The sequence below is a fragment of the Rhinolophus ferrumequinum genome, chromosome 22, assembly GCF_004115265.2.
Source record: "Rhinolophus ferrumequinum isolate MPI-CBG mRhiFer1 chromosome 22, mRhiFer1_v1.p, whole genome shotgun sequence".
Classification (NCBI taxonomy): Eukaryota; Metazoa; Chordata; class Mammalia; order Chiroptera; family Rhinolophidae; genus Rhinolophus; species Rhinolophus ferrumequinum.
In genome coordinates this window covers 30533620-30553887 of record NC_046305.1, presented here as the reverse complement: position 1 = coordinate 30553887, position 20268 = coordinate 30533620, and the positions used below count along the sequence as shown (strand labels likewise).

Genomic DNA, 20268 nt, shown 5'->3' with positions numbered 1-20268 from the left:
AATTTCAATCTCTTTGGTAAAATGTTCATTTTATTCTTTGATTGCATTTCTGAGTTCATTAAACTGCCTTTCTGTGTTTTCTTGCATCTCGTTGAGTTTTTTCAAAACTGCAATCTTGAATTCTCTGTCATTTAAGTCACATATTTCCATATCTTTAAGTTCATTTTCTGGAGACTTTTTATTTTCTTTCTGAGCTGCCTTATTATCTTGCTTATTTATGTCAATTAGTGAATTATTATTTCTCTTTTTAGGCATCTACAGGTGTGGGTTCTGCAACAAGTTGTAGGAAGAGGTCTTTCCTTTGCTTTCCAATAGGTGTTGGTAGAATGTTTTATTTTCTTTCCAAGTGCAGCCCTTAATTCTCTCTCATGCTGTAGTGTTATATTTTCTCTGCTTCTCACACAATGGGGGGATTCCCTGGAAAGTGGGCTTCTTCTCTGTGAGCAGGATGCCTGGTTTCAGGGCATCACTTCAGTTGGGGGATGTGGAAAGCTTCTGAAGTTTAGAAGCTCTCCCTGCATCAGATTCACCGCATTGTGTTTCAATGGCTTTGTTTACTCCTGCAGGAAACTGCCCAGATAGGTGGGAGCAGTGACAGGATGGGTTGTGAGAGGTGGCTGTGAGCAATGGTGGTGACCACCAGCACAGCCCGTCCTTTAACCAGGGTTTCCTACCCTTCACTGAAACTAGTTAGGCTGCGAGTCCGTGGCGCAGGCTGCAGTTTTCAGAACTGTAAATATTCTGCTTTTGTGATGTGACAGTACTACTGTTCCGTTCCAACATTGGGAGGTTGGGGGTGGGGCAAGCTCTGGGAGGGTAGGGAGGAGTTGGCTAGGCTCCGTGCCTAAGTCTTCCATCCTCTGCTTGGCAGTGAGAGCTTGAACCTCCATTTTCACCCTTTCCTCAGTCTTTGCTTCGGGGTCTCTGCCATGAGTATTGGGTTCAGTGGTGTTATATGCTGATCACTCAGGTGGTCCTATGGGTCATAAGGGGAGCGCTAGAAGTCCAAATTCGTCCTTCTCCTGTAACTGCAGTAGCTCCAGAATGCAGGGATCTTGAAGCTCTGAGCTTGGGTCTGTGTCCTGTCCCCGCCAGCCCACGTCTCTGCACTCCCCCCTTCCCTCCTTTCATGCTCGCCCAATTTGCCCACCTTTAGATGATTTCAGTTGCATGTTTCTTAGTCTTGCCTGTCTGCTGTGCAGGGACTTCTTTGTGGACTTATAGTTGTTAAATTTGTTGTGAATTCCAGGAGAGATTTCAAGAGGCTCACCTCATGCTGCCATTTCTATGATGGCATCTCTAGCTTTTGTTTTAAAGTCCATTTTTTTCTGGTACAAGTATTGCCACTCCAGACTTTTTTTTCATTTCCATTTTCATGAACTCTTTTTTCCCCATCACTTTACTTTCAGTCTTCTCATGTCTTTCAAACTGAAGTGAGTCTCTTATGGACAGCATATGTAAGGGTCTTGTTTTATCCATTTAGCCACCCTATGTCTTTTGATTGGAACATTTAATCTGTTTACATTTAAAGTAACTACTGATAGATATACAGTTATTGCATTTTATTATATATATTTTTTTCTTCTTCTTTCTTTCCTTTTTTTTTAAATTTTAAATACGTCCATTAAACATTCCTTGTAATACTGGTTTGGTGGTGATGAACTCTTTTAGCTTTTTCTTGTCTGGAAAGCTCTTTATCTGTCCTTTGATTCTAACTGATACTGTGTTTCCCCGAAAATAAGACCTAGCTGGATCATCAGCTCTAATGTGTCTTTTGGAGCAAAAATTAATATAAGACTGGGTCTTATATTACTGGGTCTTATATTATATTATATAATATAATATAAGACCCAGTGTTATATTATACTATGTTATGTTATGCTATGTTATTATAAAGTCCTGGTCTTATATTAAAACAAGTTTGATTCTTATATTAATTTTTGCTCCAAAAGATGCATTAGAGCTGATGGTCTGGCTAGGTCTTTTTTTTGGGAAACATGGTAGCTTTGCTGGGTAGAGTAATCTTGGTTATAGGTGCTTACTTTTCATCACTTTGAATATTTTGTGCCAACCCCTTCTGACCTGCAAAGTTTCTGTTGAGAAATCATTTGACAGTCTTTTGGGGGCTCCCTTGAAGGTAACTAACTGCTTCTCTCTTTTTGCTTTTAAGATTCTCTCTTTGTCTTTAATTTTTGGCATTCTAATTATGATTTGTCTTGGTGTGGGTCTCTTGGGTTCATCTTGTTTGGGACTGTCTGTGCTTCCTGGGCTTGTATATAAATAGATATCTTTTGCCAGGTTAGGAAAGTTTTCTGTCATTATTTCTTCAAATGGGTTTTCAATTCCTTGCTCTCTCTCTTCTCCTTACTCCCATAATGTGAACGCTGTTACACTTAATGTTGTCCCAGAGGTCCCTTAAACGCTCCTCAATATTTTGGATTCTTTTTTCTTTTTGCTCTTCTGATTGGGTGTTTTCTGCTACCTTATCTTCTACATCACGGGTTTGATCCTCTGCATCATCTAATCTACTGTTGATTGTCTCTAATGTATTCTTCATGTGTATTATTGTATTGTTTATTTCTAACTGGTTCTTTTTCACGTTTTCTACCTCAGTTTTTATGTTTCCTATCTCTTTGTTGAGGTTCTCCCTGGAATCATTGAGCATCTTTATAGCCAGTGTTTTGAATTCTGCATCTATTTGATTGCTTGTCTCCATTTTGTTTAGTTCTTTTTCTGGAGCTTTGTTCTGTTCTTTTATTTGTAACATGTTTCTTTGTCTCCCAATTTTGACTGCCTGCCTGTGTTTGTTTCTGTTTAATAGGTAGGGCTGCTATGCTTCCTGGTCTTAGAAGAGTGGCCTTATGTTGTAGGTGTACTGTGGGGCTCAGTGGTGCAGTCTTCCTGGTCACTTGAGCCATGCACTCTAGGTGTGTCCCTTGTGTGGGTTGTACATGCTGTCCTCTTATAGTTGAGCTTAGGTTGCTATTTGCACATCAGTGGGAGGGGTTGACCCTAGGGCTCATTTTTTATGAGTACTGGCTGTGACTACAATGGAGGAATTGTGGTGTAGGATCTGCCTCAGCAGGGCTCTGGTGCCTGCCCAATCCGCATCTTGAGTGTGTTGTTCTTGAAGGCAGATGGGTGATGTTCCAGCTCATTTTGAAGCTGGTCACTGGGGGCACCAGCCCCAGGACCGCCTTGGGGATCCACTGTAGGTCAAGTTCAGTTGCAGACTGTGCCCCACCCGGGGCCACCCAGCAGGAGCCACAAAGAAATCTGTAGATGGCTCACTCGTCCTGTGTTTGGAAGTGCCTGAAGAGGCCAAACTGTGAACCAAGGCTGGCTACTGCTAGTGCTGGCTTAGGGCTGCTCAGCCAGAGGTATAGGACATGCTCAAACCAGATGTTATTTGTCTGGGTTCCGCAAACCTTTGAGAGACCCTAGGAAAGTCTATAGCATGAGCTAAGGTAGGTGGTTTGTACAGAAAAGCCACTGGAAGCAGCTTTGGTGTGCCCGAAAGTTGGGCAGGGCGGGTTCTCGAATCACCAGGGTATGGCAAATAATGGTGATAACCAGCTTGATGGAGACTCGGAGGTGATGGATGCCTGTATCTGTGCACAGGGAAAGGGGAGGGCTCAACAAAGAAACAATGGCCTCTGCCAGCTCCTCCATCCAGGAGAAAGCTGCCCCTCCAGCCCCCAACCCGAAGCCAGATGACTCAGTTCCCCCTTCCCCCACATATGTCTGCAGTGACTCTCCAGCTGCTGCCCCAGTGCTGGAGCTCAGAGCCAGTGATTCCATCAGTGTGTAAGTGTGGTGTGGCCCCTTTAACAGGAGTGCCTGTGAGTGAAGCTGCTCTCTATCTCACTCGGTCAGATTCTCCACTAGTTTTCACAACCAGAAATTATGCAGACTTTTCTCCACGGCACTGGAACCCTGGGCTGGGGTGAGGCTGGGACCTGTTGCTCTTCTGGTGGGGGAACCTCCACAGCCAAGATAGCCCTTACAATTTTTAATGGTGACATGCAGGTATAGGACCAGCCTGTTCTATCTCTGCCCCTCCTACCAGTCTTAAGGTCACTTCTTCTTCATGTCCTTAGTTGTACGGTTTCAGTTCAGCAAGATTTTAGGCAATTCTCTATGATGATTGTTTTGTAGTTTAGTTGTAATTTTGATCTGGTCAAGAAGGTAATCACAGCGTTTACCTACTCTGCCATCCATGGGACTGGAACCTCCATGAGTATTTCTTTTAAGGACAAGCAATGACCTAGGAGAAGAATTCTTCAGTCTGATGCCTGGGATTATCAACTTGGCTGCTTGACATCTGAGAACCAAGCAGAGAAAGAAGTTATTAGGCTTTCTCTTTAGGAGGAAGAGTTTCTCTAAATTTCCCTTTTAAGTATGATGTAACTTCTCACATTTACTCTCTTCTATTCCAAGACTAGGTCCTTTTTGTTCAATCTCTCCAAAGAGTAAACCTCCAGGCAGTTATCCTTGGAGGGGCGGGGGAGGGGATAGTTCACTAGCTATGCGAGGTAGAGAAGGGACTCTATGGAGTGTGCAACTTTTCCTTTTAAAGTCTTTACCAATCCTCCTGTTCTTTGTCCTCTCATTCTGCACTTCTGCATTCAGAGATCATTTGTTTGTAGTTCCTGAGATTTTTCTTGGGTTCTGCTATAGAAATTAGCCTGCATTTTATTTGCTTTCTCCCCTCTGGCTCAGAAGTTGTCTTTCTCTGGCCTGTTAAGTCAGTTACCATTCCTCCATTGGCTTTCCCAGTTTCTGAAATGTTGAATTTTCTTGTTTGCTACTGTCTATCTTCTTTGTCCTTGTGGCTTTATACATTTTTCAATATAAATTAATAAACTACTTTTTAAAGCAGTTTTGGATTTAAAGAAAAATTGAGCAGAAAGTACAAAGAATTTCCATATACAGTCATGTACCACTTAACAACAGAGGCTACATTATGAGAAATGTGTTATTAGGTGATTTCGTTGTTGTGCAAACATCATAGAATAAGCTTATATGAGCCTAGTATAGCCCACTATCTACTTAGGTTATATGGTATAGCCTGTTGTTCCTAGGCTACAAGCCTGTGCAGCATGTCACTGTACAAAACAACATGAGATTAAATCCAGCACAAGAGAAAAGAGCAATCAAGAGACACGGTAAACATACGATACATGAGGCTGCTGTCAGCTTGACATGGCACATTGTTTATAGTAAACTTTTTTATAAGTAGAAAGAATACATTCTAAAACAATGATAAAAAGTATAGTATAGTAAATACATAAACCAGTAACATAGTTGTTTATTATCATCAAGTATTATGTACTGTACATAAATGTATGGCTCCTAGAAGGCTCCTAGAAGTATGCCACTCATACTTTTATATGAGTGGCAGCCCAGGGGATTTGCTTATACCAGCATTGCCAAAAGCATGTGATTAATGCATTGCACTGTGACATTACAATGACTACAATGTCACTAGGTAATAGGAATTTTTAGCTCCATTATTACTTAACGGGACTACGATCATATATGCAGTCCATGGTTGACCGAAATATCACTATGTGGGGCATACTATATATAGTATGAACATATGTGCCTAGGAACTAAAAATAAAAGTCCATGCATAATTTTCCAAAATAATTTTGTTCCTTGGTATGTTACATTTATTGCAACTGTGTTTAACATTTAAAAAATTCAGGTATAAGAGGGATTCTCTGAAAATTCATTGTTTTCTTCCTTTCTAACAGGTTTGAGTTTATCAGTGCTAGTTGTAATGCTTAAACATGTATAAATATTTATTAGATGAAGCTATAGCTAATCACACATATAGTGGCAATCAGTTTTGTATAGTGGTTTAACCAGTCTTAATCAGGACTGTATAGGTAGGGATGAACTTCAAGATTTGGAAGTTGGAGGACATATATGCTGAGGAAAGTCAGCAGCATGGAGGGGCTGGCGGATTTCAGTAAACAAGCACACATTTCGGAATTTGAAATGCATTCTCCAAGTTGGCACCATGGCTGTACTGTGTAGAGGATGTTTACTGCATGTTGGTTTTACAGCATTATATGCAGTGCTCTTTGGAGTTCTCTACAGCTATTCTGAAACATGTTTGAGTTTTGCACTCAAGAAGTAAATTAATTTGATCGCCCAGGTCAGTCAGTCATTTTTGAGCATTGATAGGAGATTCCTTTGAATCCATGCTTTCAGAGGCATAGGAGCCAGTCAGGACCGTGCTCCAGTGGGGAAAAAAAAAAAAAAAAGATTCTTTTATTGAAATCCCAGCTTTCTTTAAAAGATGCCAAGGAGCACTGAATTACAGGACTGCCATAAAGCCTTTCCTTTATTTTTTTCACAACCCCAGGCCCCAGGAAAAAAGGAATGTCTTTGTTTTCAGGAGTTACCACATAGTTTGGAAACTTCAGGGCTATTTCTGAAACTTCACTGGGATGTGCCATAAAATCCTCCTTAACACACACAGTTGAATGGAAAATAGTTTTGAGATATTTCCATTTTTTGCATAAAAATATATTTAATGCATAAAAGAAAGTCTAGCTTAAAGAAATTGACAACTTCTGAGATAAACAGTAGGGAATCTGAGGTCCAAAGCTCTAAAACCAATTAGTTAATAAATGTTTACCTATTTTGCACAAGTCTGTTAAGGAGGTTCAAAAGTCTGAAATAAAGTCCTGCCCTCGCACTGCCTTCTTGCACAGAGAAACCCAAATTCCGGGAACAATGCAAGAGTTAACTAGTAAGCCTAGACAAATACACAGGCAATAAAGCAAGGTTTGGGTTGGGTTTACAAAAGAGTGTTTCAGGCAATATATTCTAGCAGTTTTGAATAGAGGCACCACAATGATCTGAAAAATCCTGGACAATCTTCACAAAGAAAGTACACATTAGGCTGGGGTTGAAACACAAATAAGAACCAGATAACCTGACTGGGCAGGGAGAAACAAATAGCAAATAGTCTTGGAGAGAGTGTGGAGGTTAAGAGCGGGGAGTGGGAGAGGTTAGAAGGGTGAGAAGGAGCCAGATTGCTAAATGCCCTGATGGTAATGCCTGGCTGAGAGGCTGAAAATTATTTTTGGGATCCAAGGTCGACAGCAGTGAAAAACTTGACACTCAAGGCGGGGATCCCTTTTCCTTCTCTCCCTCCCCTTTTTGTCCTTTAAAAACGCAACCTGATTCTATATTCTCAGCCGCTGGGAAATAAGGCAGCAATTAAGGCACTCACAGGTGTTCCTGGCCCTGAAATTCTCTCTGAGGTGGAGCCCAGGGCAGTCGGAGGGAGTTGGCCAAGTAGGATTAGTCCGGTCAGCAAGTTGATTCCGGCTTCGGTGAATATGCTCACTGCTGGAATAGCCCTGGGATTAAAGGAGGTTCCCCGCGAGTGACAGGCACTTTCATTATTCGAATGTCTGTGATCACACGCGGCGACTGCGGAGCGCCGGCTGAACACCGTCTCTTCTCAATATATGATTGGTGTTTACAGGTTTCGTCTATCGTGTTTCCCCGAAAATAAGACCGGTCTTATACGGTAGCCTGCTCGCTAGACATGGGAAACTAATAACACTGATGAAACGACAACATGTCACAGGGAGGGCTGAACAAGGAGAGTGCGTAAAAGAGTCCCAGAAAAACTCGTTTTCCGTGCAGACGGGTCTGCAGAATCTGCATTAATTTGTAGCCTCCCATCCCCTGGCCCTACGCCCGTGGGCGGCCCCTGCACTCTGCTCTCCTCCCTTGCAGCCAGCAGAGGGCTCCCGGGCTCGCGCGCTCCATCTCCAGACGCTTAGGTGCTTGGGGAGGTAGGCTCCCACGAGGGGCTGAGCGCACCGCCGCCACGGCCCTGGCACTGTCTCACCGGTGTGCGTCCAGCGCGAGGAACGAGTGCCCGAGCGCCGAGGCCGCCAGGGATAGTGCACGGGCCACTCTCGCGAGGTGGGGAGGAGTCTCAGGAGGAGAGGGGAGGAGGAGGGGGGAGGGGAAAAGGGAGGAGGAAGGAATAGAGAGAAGGAAAGGAGGAGGAGCTGCCCCGCCCAACGGAGCTGCGGGAGCGCCAGAAGCCCCAGCCCTAGCCGCACGGCTGGACGCTCTCCTCGCCGCTCCCACGCCTTCCGCGGGCGTCTAGGGCCATAGGAGCTTGGCGGATCGGGAGGAGTTCCCGCGGCCCGAGCAGCCTCCGGAGCCGAAGCAGGGTCCTGCCAGCTGTCCGTCAGTCCGTCGGCCGCGGGAGCTGCTAGGAGGCGTCATGTAGCAGCAGCAGCAAGCCCACCGTGGATTTGCAACTATTTATTTATTTAGGTGGGGGAGAGGCGCGGCGAAACTGTCTCTCCGCTGGGCCTTCTCGCCTCCTTTCATTTGCGCGCCGCTTTTGCAGCTAAACACCGAGAGGTTCGAAGAGGGCGGGGCCGTGGATCAGAGTGGTACCTGCGGTTCCCGCACGGAGGAGCCATGGCCGAGGAGAGCGCTGAGGTGCCCCGCGAGCTGACAGGTAAGAGCCGCGCGAGTGGTTTTTCCCCCGCGTCTGCGCTCATGGCCTCCGCCGCGCTGCCCACCCGGGCCGGAGTCCCGCAGTCTTGCGCCCCGGGTCGAACTGCGGTTGGGCGGGTTCCGGGGGCGCCGGGAAGTTTGCTCTAGTCTGACTGCCTGGAAAGCCTAGTCGGGAGAGGCCGGGGGCGGGGGGGGATGGGGAGGCGGGAATCAGGCGCCCGCCGCCTCCCGCGGTGATCAAGACGTCAAGGTTGGCGGAAGGAGATGGCTGCCTTGGGTATCGGGAGTTCTGTAGGCAAGGAGAACCTTTACAGCGTCCGGTCCACTGCCCCCAACTCGGGGAAGTCCGGGGAAGTCCAGCACCGGACGCCTGCGAGCGCGCTGTAGGTCACCTCCACGTCCCGCCCCCCAATCCTAGACAAGAGGTGCCCCGCTGACATGAAGATTTGGGGAGGGGAAATGCTGGTGTACTAAGGACTGACCTTGGCAAGGCGTGGCTGCGCTTAGCGAGCTGGGAGCGAAAGGGTTACAGGACTGACGCAAAGTCGGGCCAGGAAATTGAGGGTTAATAATAAAAGCCTTATTTTAGTAATAATTATCCTACCTATTCTCCCCACCCCAGATCTCTTAGGGAACCAGTGTGGGGTACCTTATGCCAGGTGACCCATTGTTTGAGTCCCTTGACGTTACTTTTTTGGAAGAGGGTGGGGGCCTGGATTTTATGCCTTGGGGGTTTAACTTAATTTTTTGGAGGGTTAAGATGGACAGTGTTCTGAAAACGCAGCGTTTAAGCCTGTGTGTGTAGCGTGTTGTAACAAGGTATGCGTGTCTTTGCGCTCGTGTTTTGAGCCCCAGTGATGTATATTCCTTACTGTCCCTGCCTTGGCACACTACAATGCCTACAGCGAGGTAAGATGATGTTGAATGGTGCTGACAGCAAGAGGAAGTAGTTCTCACCGCCCTTTCATCGGCATCTGGGGAATTTGCCCCCTGTTCCTCCTTTTAGCCACAATACTTTGCAGAAGTTTGTACTACGTGCTCCTCCTTTAGTGATTCTTAACTCAGCAAGTGAATCTTGATGGAAAGAAGCTGTTGCTAGGTTTGTATAGAAGCTTCTGCTTTTGTTGAATTGAAAAGAAAAAACAACCAGTTATTTACCTGAATTAAGGGTGTGAAGTAGCTCCCGCCACCCCCCTCCTACTGCCGGCCTCCTCCCTCCTCAACCCTGTGGAGTCGGCACCTCAGGTAAGTATCAGCTGCTTTTGCTGGTTGGAGTGAGTGGTCCATCCGGTTCTGGGAGGCTGAGACCTTTCCAACACTGCCTGGAAGAGGAAACGGACCCAGAGCTCTGAGCTGCCTCTAGAGGTCCTGAGAAAGAGTTTAGGGGAGGGCTTGCTTAGCTGGCCAGGGGATAAGGATAACTAAAGAGGGTAGCAGATTTTTCAATTAGTTGTCCTGACCCTGGTAGTGAAAAGTATAGGTAACTAAGACTCAAGAGAAAGGGTGGTGAAGGATGGAGTGGAAATGAGACAACTGGTTTATTGATGTTTTTTAAAAATAAGTACTTTGGTATATTTTTAAAGTTGAATTTAACCCTTATCTAGAAATGGGATTTTTATGTTTATCGAGTCTTGTCCATCTCACGTCTTTCAACTAAGTGACACATGCTTTTGAGATATGCCCAATCTGATTTTTCTGGGCCTTTAAATGGTCTAATTCAGCTGGGATAGGGGAAATTCGTGCACCTGCTTTTCTCTCTAATTTCAAGTGCTCACAAGAGTTCCTCTCTGATCAATCCAAAATGGCAAACATGTGAAAATCTCAGTATATTCCCTTAAGGTAATCCCCCAAGGCATTTGAAAACATACTGTATTTTTTTCTGATTATGAAAGTAATACAGGCTATTAAAAAAATTTAATTGCAGAGAAGAATGAGAAGAATATGTCACACATATTACCACTCTAAGATAGTTACTTTTAACCTTTTGATATATAACTTTCCAGTTTCTTTCCATGTGTATATATTCTCAAGTCTATTTCAGATGTAGCCAGGAAGAGAATAGGGAAAGGACATACTAGGAAAGAATAATATTTGCAAAATCCTAGGGCTGTAGAAGGTGGAGATGACAAGGATGATTGCGTCTTTAGGTGTGTGCTGAGAAGTTAAGTTGAAAAAATGCGAAAGACCTTGAATGACATGCTACAAGATTTGGGTTCATTTCCAAATGACTGCTACTCATAGACCAAGAGTGACATGGTCAGTCAGACCTGTGGTTTTGGAAGGGTCACTTTTGGTTATGGAGGGGACAGGGGCTGATACTAGGTTGAAGGTCCTGGACTTTGTCTTGGTGAGAGATTCCGGGGGCGAGAGAGTTCTGTCTTGGTGAGAGATTCTGAGGCCCTGAATGTAGGGTCAAGCCCAGGGATCAGGAGTTGTTTAGGAGGGAGTTCTCAGATAGGTGACTGACTGTCTGAAAGAAAGAAGTTGAAGATAGTGGTGAGAGGAGGAGGAGGAAGATGATGAGTTTGGTTTCGGACCTGTCTAGTTTGGGGTCCTTATGGGATTCCCAGGAAATGGGATTCCCAGGAACACCTTCCTGCCACCAGCCAAAAGTTCAGCTCTTCCTATGTCTCTCAATCCTCTTGTTCCATTGTCTTTGACCACTCTTTGGGGTGTTGTGCTGTGATGAATTTGGAAGAACAGATGGCCAGGAGCACTTTGCCCTGGTTACATTGTTCAGTCCAGTTCCGGGTCTTTGCTCTATATCCTAATCTTCATGTCAAGGCACTCACAGAGAATGATAATGTTTATATGGCCCTGAGGGCCTGAGGTGACCATCCAAATGAGTTTGTGAATTCCTGTTGTGCTTATGGTCTGCATGCAATGTAGTGCTCCATGATACTGCCTGACAGTCCCCCCGTTTTCTTTTCTTGTGTGTGCGTCCTGTTTACCCAGCAAGATTATGTCATGCCTTATATGGACTGGTATTATGTCATAGGCTTTTATATTTGAGCACACAGTACAAGGCACAAAGTAGGTGTTCATTAAACACTTGGTGAATGGTAACTATCAGTCTTGTTAAAACAAGCAAATAATAAAAAAAGGACAAACAACAATAAACACAACCAGAAATACTCCTTTAAATGTTCTCTCCACCCCAATGCTTTTTTTCTTCTTAATAAAAGATTATAATGAAACTATACCCTTCTTGCAGAAAACATAAAGGATGTTATTGGCAGAAAGATAAAAATTACAGTGAAGAAGAAAGTAAAGTTGGAAGTTAAGGGAGACAAAGTTGAGAACAAGGTGCTGGTAAGTATTATAATTTTTTAAGAAAATGGTTAGAAATGAAAGTATTTTTCCCTTCCATTATTTTGATTGCTTAATTTTCATACAGCACTTGTTCTGTTTTATATTTTGCTCAAAAGTTCTGATGATCATTTTGTCCTAGATTAATTAGAGTATTTATTCATTGACAGTTAAAAGTAGAATAAATTTTAGAAATTGAAGTTTTTACATTTATATTTCTTAAAGTTGTAATAGTTGCCCAAGTTCAGGTCATCTCCTAGAGCTTGTTTTCATATTAATCAAAGTTTGATGTTTAATTGACCTTATTTATTATCTTTGTTGTGGCTGATTTGTGATCTTATTTCTAAGGATTTAGGGAAGAATATAGAAAAATTCATCTCATGTCAGTTTAATTATTTGATTAATTTTTCTCAAATGTTATATCCGAGTCCATCTTGCGGGTGATGAGCTGGGAATGTGAAGAAAACATTTGTCCTTTAACATTGTTTTTTTGGTGTTTCAGAGGGAAATGCCTGCTAGAGGCAGCATCTGCGGGTGCTGAGATTGGACGTGGGGTTCCATCCAGTTTGTGAGAGGAGTTGCTGCGGGGGCTGAAGGATTGAACCTTGCTGGGTACAGAGTTTTAGGTAGTTGTCCATGACTGAGTTATACCTTCAGAGAGGTGAAAAGCTTTTTGTGGTATTTTAGTGGTTTCTTGGGTGAGATTGTGACAAACCTAAATTTAAGCTTTGATGAATTCGTCTTGTTTTTATTTTTGTTGGAGAGAATACTCTGTTTATCTTCTTATCATTGGGAATTTTTATACATAGGTAATAGTAGAGACTAGTATACTGAACCTTTTTATCTAGCTTCAACAACAATTTGGTGTTTCACCAATACTATTTTATCTATTTCTCCACAGGTTTGTTTTTATTCTTTTTCTTGGAGTATTTTAAAACAAATCTCAAGTATATGTCATTGAAAGAGGATGTTTTTTAATGTGTTTCTTCAGTTGAAGTTGGTACAGAATTTGAAGTATCTTTCTGATAACATATGTCTTGAAAATCTTTAAAAATATCTGCCTGCCTTCCCCTGTAGATGTAAGGATTATGCTGGTGATAGATGACTTCTGTTTCTCTGTGCTCTGTGTGTACAAGTCAGGATGGCAGAGAAATTGAAATGGGAAAGCTTGAGTGACTTTTGGGCTGCAACAAAACGTGTTCATATAGACTGCACAATTAAGGTCATCCATAGTAGAAATGAGTGGTGCCATCATTCTGTTTTATTTGGCTTTAACAAAGAGTAAGTTTCCTTAAAATACATTTTACTTAGTGTTGTTCAGTTATAGGATTCTGGTATTTTTTGGAGGTGGTCATGTAGAAAGGTGAAATTTTGTTTCTGTCATTTGTTCTTTTACATGAAATATTCACAAGGTGGACCCATTTTTATACAACTTAAATGCCAAGTACTGTTTGCCACAACAGTCTAACCCAGTACATGATGTTATTTTGTATGGATGCTGTTCATCACACTAAAAATAAACTCATGTCATGAGTAAAATTTGCAAAGTTAAATTTCAAAGACAAATTTAAATGTCCAATATAATGAAATTAGGTTAGCACCATTTAAAAATAGTTGTGATTAGTACTTAATGTCAAGAATTTTTTCTTTTTTATCTGGTTCATCTTAACATTAGTTGGAGTCGATCAAGGTTGTACCCAGATTATAAGTGTATTTGAATTTAAGCAATTATCTCCCCAAATCTGGAATCTGAGCAGTTTCTAGTAGCTTAGCGTAAACTTGTTTTGACTTTTCCTTACTTGCATGGGCAGGAATTATTAATAGAAATATTCAAGGTCTGACAAGCTTCAAATTTCAGCAAGATGGTCTATGAATTAACCTTCTTTAAGTTGTTGATTTTGGAGTTTCTGAATTTTGAGAAATTCAATTACTTAAAACATTGGAGGATCTCTTTATAATTTGCATTTCTGACTTTCTTTTGGCTGTCAGTCCACTAAATACCATATTTCCCCAAAAATAAGACTGGTCTTATATTAATTTTTCTCTAAAAGATGCATTAGGGCTTATTTTCAGGGGATGTCTTATTTTTTTCTTGTACGACAATCTACATTTATTCATTTATTCATGTACAGAAATCTACATTTATTCAAATACAGTCATGTCATTTTCTTCTGGAACATCATCATAACTCTCCAAACCCCAAATTCCGGCTTGAATTTCTTGCGACTCCATTTCCTGTAGAACCATTGGCCCCAATCTCTCATGTCCAGCAACAGAGCTCTCCTTAAATGAGCATATCTTGTCCATGTAGCCTGCTCGTAGTGCATTGGCAACACAGCTGTCAGTGATTTTATCTCATGAATTCTTCACCCAAGTCACGACCTCTGCAGGCTAGGCTTCACCAAGTTTCCACACTGATTTCTCTCCATTCTATTTTCAATGTAGTCATTGATTTCCATGCGCAAATCGTCCTTAAATAGCTTGTTTATTGCAATATCAAGAGTCTGGAGATAGGCAGTCATTCCTGCAATGATCGGGGAGATGTGGATCTTAGAAGGATCAGTACTCCCTGTGTTTATTTGATTTGGTTTGATTGATTTATATATTAACTTGTTCCATACTTATTGAATGTCTACTGTGTGCCAGACAAATGGTACGTACAAGATGCACATAGATTCTACCTTCATGGGACTCAGAGCTCACAGTCTACTGGGAGGTAAACATGTCAACAGGCAGTGCTTTGAGGTGTGGTCTGAGCAGGGTGATTGGGGCTGTGACAACACAAATGGGCCCTAACTCAGGCCTGAGAGTCAGGGAAGACTTCCAGAAGAAGGGAGATATAAGCTGATACTCGATAGATGAGTCAGAGTTAGCCAAGGGATAGAGACACGTTCTGGACAAACAGAACAGAATATACCTGGAAGCCAGAGGGACCTTAGCATGTTAGGGAAACATACCACTACGGCTGGAGCAAGGTGTGCACAGTGGAAAATGACAGGCATAGAGCTGATTTCTTCCGTTGCAATTGACATATCAGATGAAAGTTGGGACTGGGTAGACAGGTCTGTCTTTTTCCCACCTGTTTCTAATAACATTCACATGAACTCTATCCTCTCTTCTCTAAGGAGGTAGTAGAGGTCAGTGGTTAAGAACTTGGACTTTGGTGCCACACCTGGTTCACACTGTGGCCCAGCCACTTTATGACAATGTTAAGCCTCAATTCCTTTCTCTAATGAAACAGACGTTTTAACAGTGTCTATTTGTAAGTGGTTGCTTTTAAGATTAATGGGGATATATTTACATGCAGCTTAGCACAGTGCCTAGCACGTGATAAACACCCAACAGATAAAGCGAAGGGGACCAAGGGGCCCTGTGTTGTTTTTTCAGTGGCATGGAAAATGCCAATCTTTCTGATGCCTAAGTATCCACTGCCTTCATTGAGAGTTTGAGCTCAGTTCACCATGAGGCCAAGAAGGTTTATTAGTAGTTTGTGGCACCTGTTTAGCAGGATGGGGCGCACCTGACTAGATCTAGAATCCCTAAGGTATGCTTCGGTCAAATGAAATCAGAAATGCTTGGGTTCTCGGAGGAAGAGTGTTCTAGGGTCAAATAAGTTTGTCAGCCAGGGTGTTAAAGATAAACCGGCTTCTTTCTACATGGCTTTTCAGAGCCTTTAAAACACTTGTATGCATTGTACATTTCTAAGAAAGAGGTAAAGGATGCTGTCTTTCCCAAACTTATATGTCCAGAGACCCTAATGACCATAGGTTGGGAAATTGGGATGGAACAGGCCCAGGCTGGTATCTCTTGGGACAGTTTCAAGGGAAGCTGGACCAGGCCGGAACAGGCTACCCATCATTAGGAGTATTCTCCTAAGAACGGCCCTTTAGCTCTGTAGTTTTTATCTAAGTGGTGGGCAGCATTGGAGGCCCCACACTGGCAACATGTCATCTGTTGCTGTCTTACCTTTCTCTATTGTTTAGGGGATGTCATTAGGAAGTGCTTCTGTGTTTCCTAGACTCTTATTCCATTCTCCCATTTGCTAATTGAATCTTCACTCAATTTTTGCAGTACCTGGCACTTTTAAAAATGTATTTTAATTTATGTATTCTTTTTAAATTAAACTTTTCATTTTTAGATAATTGTAGATTTATAGGCATAATTTATAAGAAATACTACAGAAATATCCTTTTACCCTTTATTTAGTTTCCCCTATCTTCCAAAATTATTGTTCAGTGTCACAGCCAGGATGCTGACATTGATCTTGTTTGCATCACCACAGGAGTCCCTCATATTGCCTTTCACAGCCACATGCACCTGGCACTTCTCTCACTCCTGGTAGCTACTAGTCTGTTCTCCATTTCTATAATTTTGTTTCTTCAAGAATATGATATTAGTGTAATCACACAATGTATGCCACATTCCATGTGTGGATGTGCCACAGTCTGTGTTCCCACTCACTCATGGTAGACCTGCAGTCCGTTTCCACTTTTAGTCTATTAGGAATAAAACGGATATGAGCATTTGGTTACAGACTTTTGTGTGAACATAAGTCTTCATGTCTCCTTTATCAACGCCACAGAGTGCAATTGTAGGTTTTCATTGGGATTACCTGTTTAGTTTCCTAAAAAGCTGTCAACTATTTTCCAGAATGGCTGTACACTGTGTAGTCCTGCCAGCAATATATGAGGGATCCAGTCTGTCCAAATCCTTGGCAGCATTTGGTATTGCTTGGACTTTCTGTAAGGACTAATGGTTGAAAGAAGAACATTGTTAGGAGGAAGCAAGATTCCTGTTGACTTCCCACCATGCTTGTGCCATTGCTTGTCTGGGGGCAGGAATATGACCTCCTCTCTCCCAGGATGGTGGCTCTGGAGTATGTGGAAGGTCTGTTCCAGGTCTCAGCTTTGTTTATTCTGTTTTATTTTGGAATTTGGGTTATGTCGTCTTTGCCAACCCTGTGTTCTTCCAGATCCCTCATAAAATGGGCCAGAAGCAGGACCTCCTTTCTTGTTAGACTGAGCAGGTAGGGGAAAGGGCACACAAATTTAACTGTTTCAGTTTGTTTACCTGGCTCTGGCTCTGGGCATATATTTCCAGGAGACAGTCCTGGCCAACTTGAACTTGTTACCTGAGCTGCATTTTTTGTTTGTTTTCTTTTGAAAAGTTAACCTGTAATCTTTTTAACGTATTTTCTTTTGTCTGACTATTTATCACTTTTAAGCATCTTAATTATGCTTGATTGCAATAACTAAACTTTGAAAATGTTGAAAAATAAAAGAATTTTTTTTTGGTAACATATCTTAAAATATTTTGGTGGCAGTGCTGTCTTTTGTTAACTCAAAATATAAACTCTACTACTTACTACCTGTTTGTTTAAAAAAAAACACGACAAAGGGACTTTGACCTAAGTTTTGTAAGCATTTGACACATTGAATCATGGCTTACTTTAAATCTCAGATATTCTCTGATATGGACAGCATTGTTCTTTTACACCAGGCCATGTTCATTTCACATGACCAGTCTGTTTAATCTTTTCATAATTCCCCAATCTCTATTAACTAAATTGACTCAGCAGCACAGCCTGTGGCGTTGTTTCTTTCTCAGACAAATATCCACTCTGGAATCTGTTTTGTAGCTACTTTTTGGTGATATCAGCTTGACCAATGGTTTTCATACACATTTTTTTTTTTAAACTGGTAGTACTCTTTTAAAACATAATTTTCCATGGAACTCATAAAGTGGTGATATTTTAAGAATATATTTGGCAAGCTTATAGTTAAAGCCCAATGGTATAAACCCAAGCAGTGATTTCAGTGAGGCTGTTTTGATGAACATGAATTAGAAATAGAAGGGAGATTGGATTTTATTTTGGCTACACAGGATAGAGACACTACCCATTCACCAGTTAAATGATACAAATATCACTGTTTTAAAAACAGTTTTGCAATCTAAGGATGCTTTCTATGTGGAGGTGGCTGTAGAAGCTTTATTCTGAGTTCTGTACAAAAGTGGGTTATTATGACAACACAGCTCCCCTTATTGTTGATCTCCATTATGTTAAATTTGCTGTTAACACAGCAAATCATTTGTTCGTGTTTTATTCCAGTAGTTAAAATTGATGTAAGAATGAAATTTATGTCAGATGTCTATAGATTGCAGTGGCTTCTGAGTAACACTGTTGGAAAATCATTGTTCTGTCCTTTGGGCTTCCTTCCTTCTGTGAGAGGCTCTTGTACCAGTTGTGGGGTAATTTGAATAGTTCTCTTTGTGGTACTACTAGGAGTCTCAGCTTTTAAGGATCACTTACAATTCAGTGCATAGGTAATTTTCAAAGCACCTGGGTGAAGTTACATGACTTAGAAAATTGAGCTTAGAAAATAGCAACAACACTGAAACGATCTTGCAGGAGTGGGTATCAGAGAGCACCCGCTGTTGCCAAGGGTCCTGGCAGAAGTTCAGGGAAATTCAAAATAAATTCATATTTGAGTGCTTCAGAATTTACCCCAACTCAAAACCTGGAGTCAGCTCCCACTGATGTTGGGTAGGGGTTGGAGGCAGTCTCTGGCTCTGGGCATATATTTCCAGGAGGCAGTTCTGGCCAACTTGAACTTGTTACTTGAGCTGCGTTTACATTCTACTCTTCAACTGCCCCAGTTTTTTCTGTAGTTAAGATAGGAGGGTCAAATGACTTTGGGCAAGAAGCTGTTGAACATATACCAGACCTGGTGTAACTTTTCATTGTTCTTGAAAAGATACTCTTTTCCAGCCTTGGGGATTTAGCGGCTCTGGGGAGGAGGGGAAGACAGGGAGTGTTGTGAAAGGGGCATTGAGGACATCAAGGAGCCAAGGTATCTAACCAAAATATGGAATGAACAGGGAGGACTCTTTTTTTTTTTTTGTAGTTATAAAACAGTTACAGAGAAAAGGTTACTGTAGCACCTTTATGTTTCATTTCGTTGGTAACACTCTTAATAGTTATTGTTAAAGTAGATTGACAAATGCAAAATTAAGGGTAGAAGATTTTTTTCTCTCCTAATCTTCCGCCCCTTTATAAAATGCTTGTTTTTTTAATAGAATACAAGAATTATATATATATATATGGCATATTGTTGTCTAAATCTCTGTTATGGTGCCCTGTTTGTCTCTCTCTCTCTCTCTCTCTCTCTCTCTCCCCCACCTCCCTCTCACTTCCCCCAAAATTTGAGAAAAGAAGGGTAAAATAAAGGAGGGAAAGGAATGATGCTTGGGGTTGAGGTGTGTGTGTCTTAATAAAACACTTTCACCCACTGTGTCCTTTTCCTCATCTTTGTCTTTGGGAAGAGAGTTTTTCTTTTTTTTTAATTTGAGGAAGGGGAACAGGACTTTATTGGGGAACAGTGTGTACTTCCAGGACTTTTTCCAAGTCAAGTTGTTCTTTCAATCTTAGTTGTGGAGGGCGCAGCTCAGCTCCAGGTCCAGTTGCTGTTGTTATTTGCAGGGGTGCAGCTCACCATCCCTTGCTGGAGTCGAACCGGCAACCTTGTGGTTGAGAGCCCGCGCTCCAACCAACTGAGCCATCTGGCGCTGGCTCATGTGGGAATCAAACCGGCAGCCTTCGGCGTTAGGAGCACGGAGCTCCAACCGCCTTAGCCACTGGGCCGGCCCAAGAGAGTTTTTCTTTTTGAAAACATCGTCTCTTGACCTTTGGCTCACATGTGTGTTGGTCTGTCTAGATGTGGGTAGGTGCACAGCAGGTCCTCTTAGAGGTTGAAACAGGGATGTACAAATAACCTGAACTGTACTTAGAGTATTTCCAGCCTGTGACAAAGGTTAGAGATGAATGTGTTTAGTCTCTGCTAGGGAGACAACTGTGTATTTCTGCTGTTTCCTAGGCCCAGGGGTCTCAGAACATTGATGGACATTAACTAGGATTGGTAGGCATGTCCTCCAGATGGGACGTGGTTTGGACAAACTGACTTAAGCTGACTCTGGGGAAATTGTGCAGATCTTGCCCTTCTTGCTTGTTGCCCAGAGAATTTGGCCTGGGACTTTTGGTGGCCATCTAACCATGCACTCTAGCCCATGGGCAGTTTCTTCTATAACATCCCTGGTAGTTGTGTATCCACTTTTTGCTTCACTATTTTCATGGTGGGAAAAGCAAAAGTCTCAGAAAGCCCTTTCTTAGTTTGGGCTGGAATTGGCTTCTCAGTAACTTTTCTGCATTCATTCCAGTGTGGCGTTTACTGAAGGTCACAGAAGAGTTTTGCTCCCTCCTCCCCATTGAGTGCGATTCAAGTATTTGAAGCTAGTTTACATGGTCATTTAGTTTTCAGGACAATTATGCTCACTTCCTGCACTCTTTGGACTCTGCTTCCAGACTTTTCACCTTGGTTTGGAATCATCCTACTTTGTCATTTAGCCTTTAAAACTGTAGGTGTTTTGTGATCACAGATGTTTGGCAAACCC

The 20268-nt window shown here is 42.3% G+C and overlaps 1 protein-coding gene across 16 annotated transcripts in view; it reads left to right on the top strand.

Moving 5' to 3' along the window:
• The first annotated feature begins 7505 nt into the window (after window positions 1–7505).
• The window catches only part of CARMIL1 (capping protein regulator and myosin 1 linker 1), a 349148-nt gene continuing 336385 nt past the window's right edge, over window positions 7506–20268 (top strand). For 8 of the 16 annotated variants that reach the window (XM_033092808.1, XM_033092804.1, XM_033092805.1 and 5 more), the window contains exons 1-2: window positions 8030–8512; window positions 11726–11823. In XM_033092808.1, coding sequence (XP_032948699.1) covers window positions 8473–8512; window positions 11726–11823 — 138 coding nt within the window. In that variant the 5' untranslated portion in view covers window positions 8030–8472. Of the gene's footprint in view, window positions 7960–8028; window positions 8513–11725; window positions 11824–20268 lie in introns of those variants that run through there. The other 8 variants (XM_033092812.1, XM_033092811.1, XM_033092810.1 and 5 more) reach the window with 5 other exon arrangements.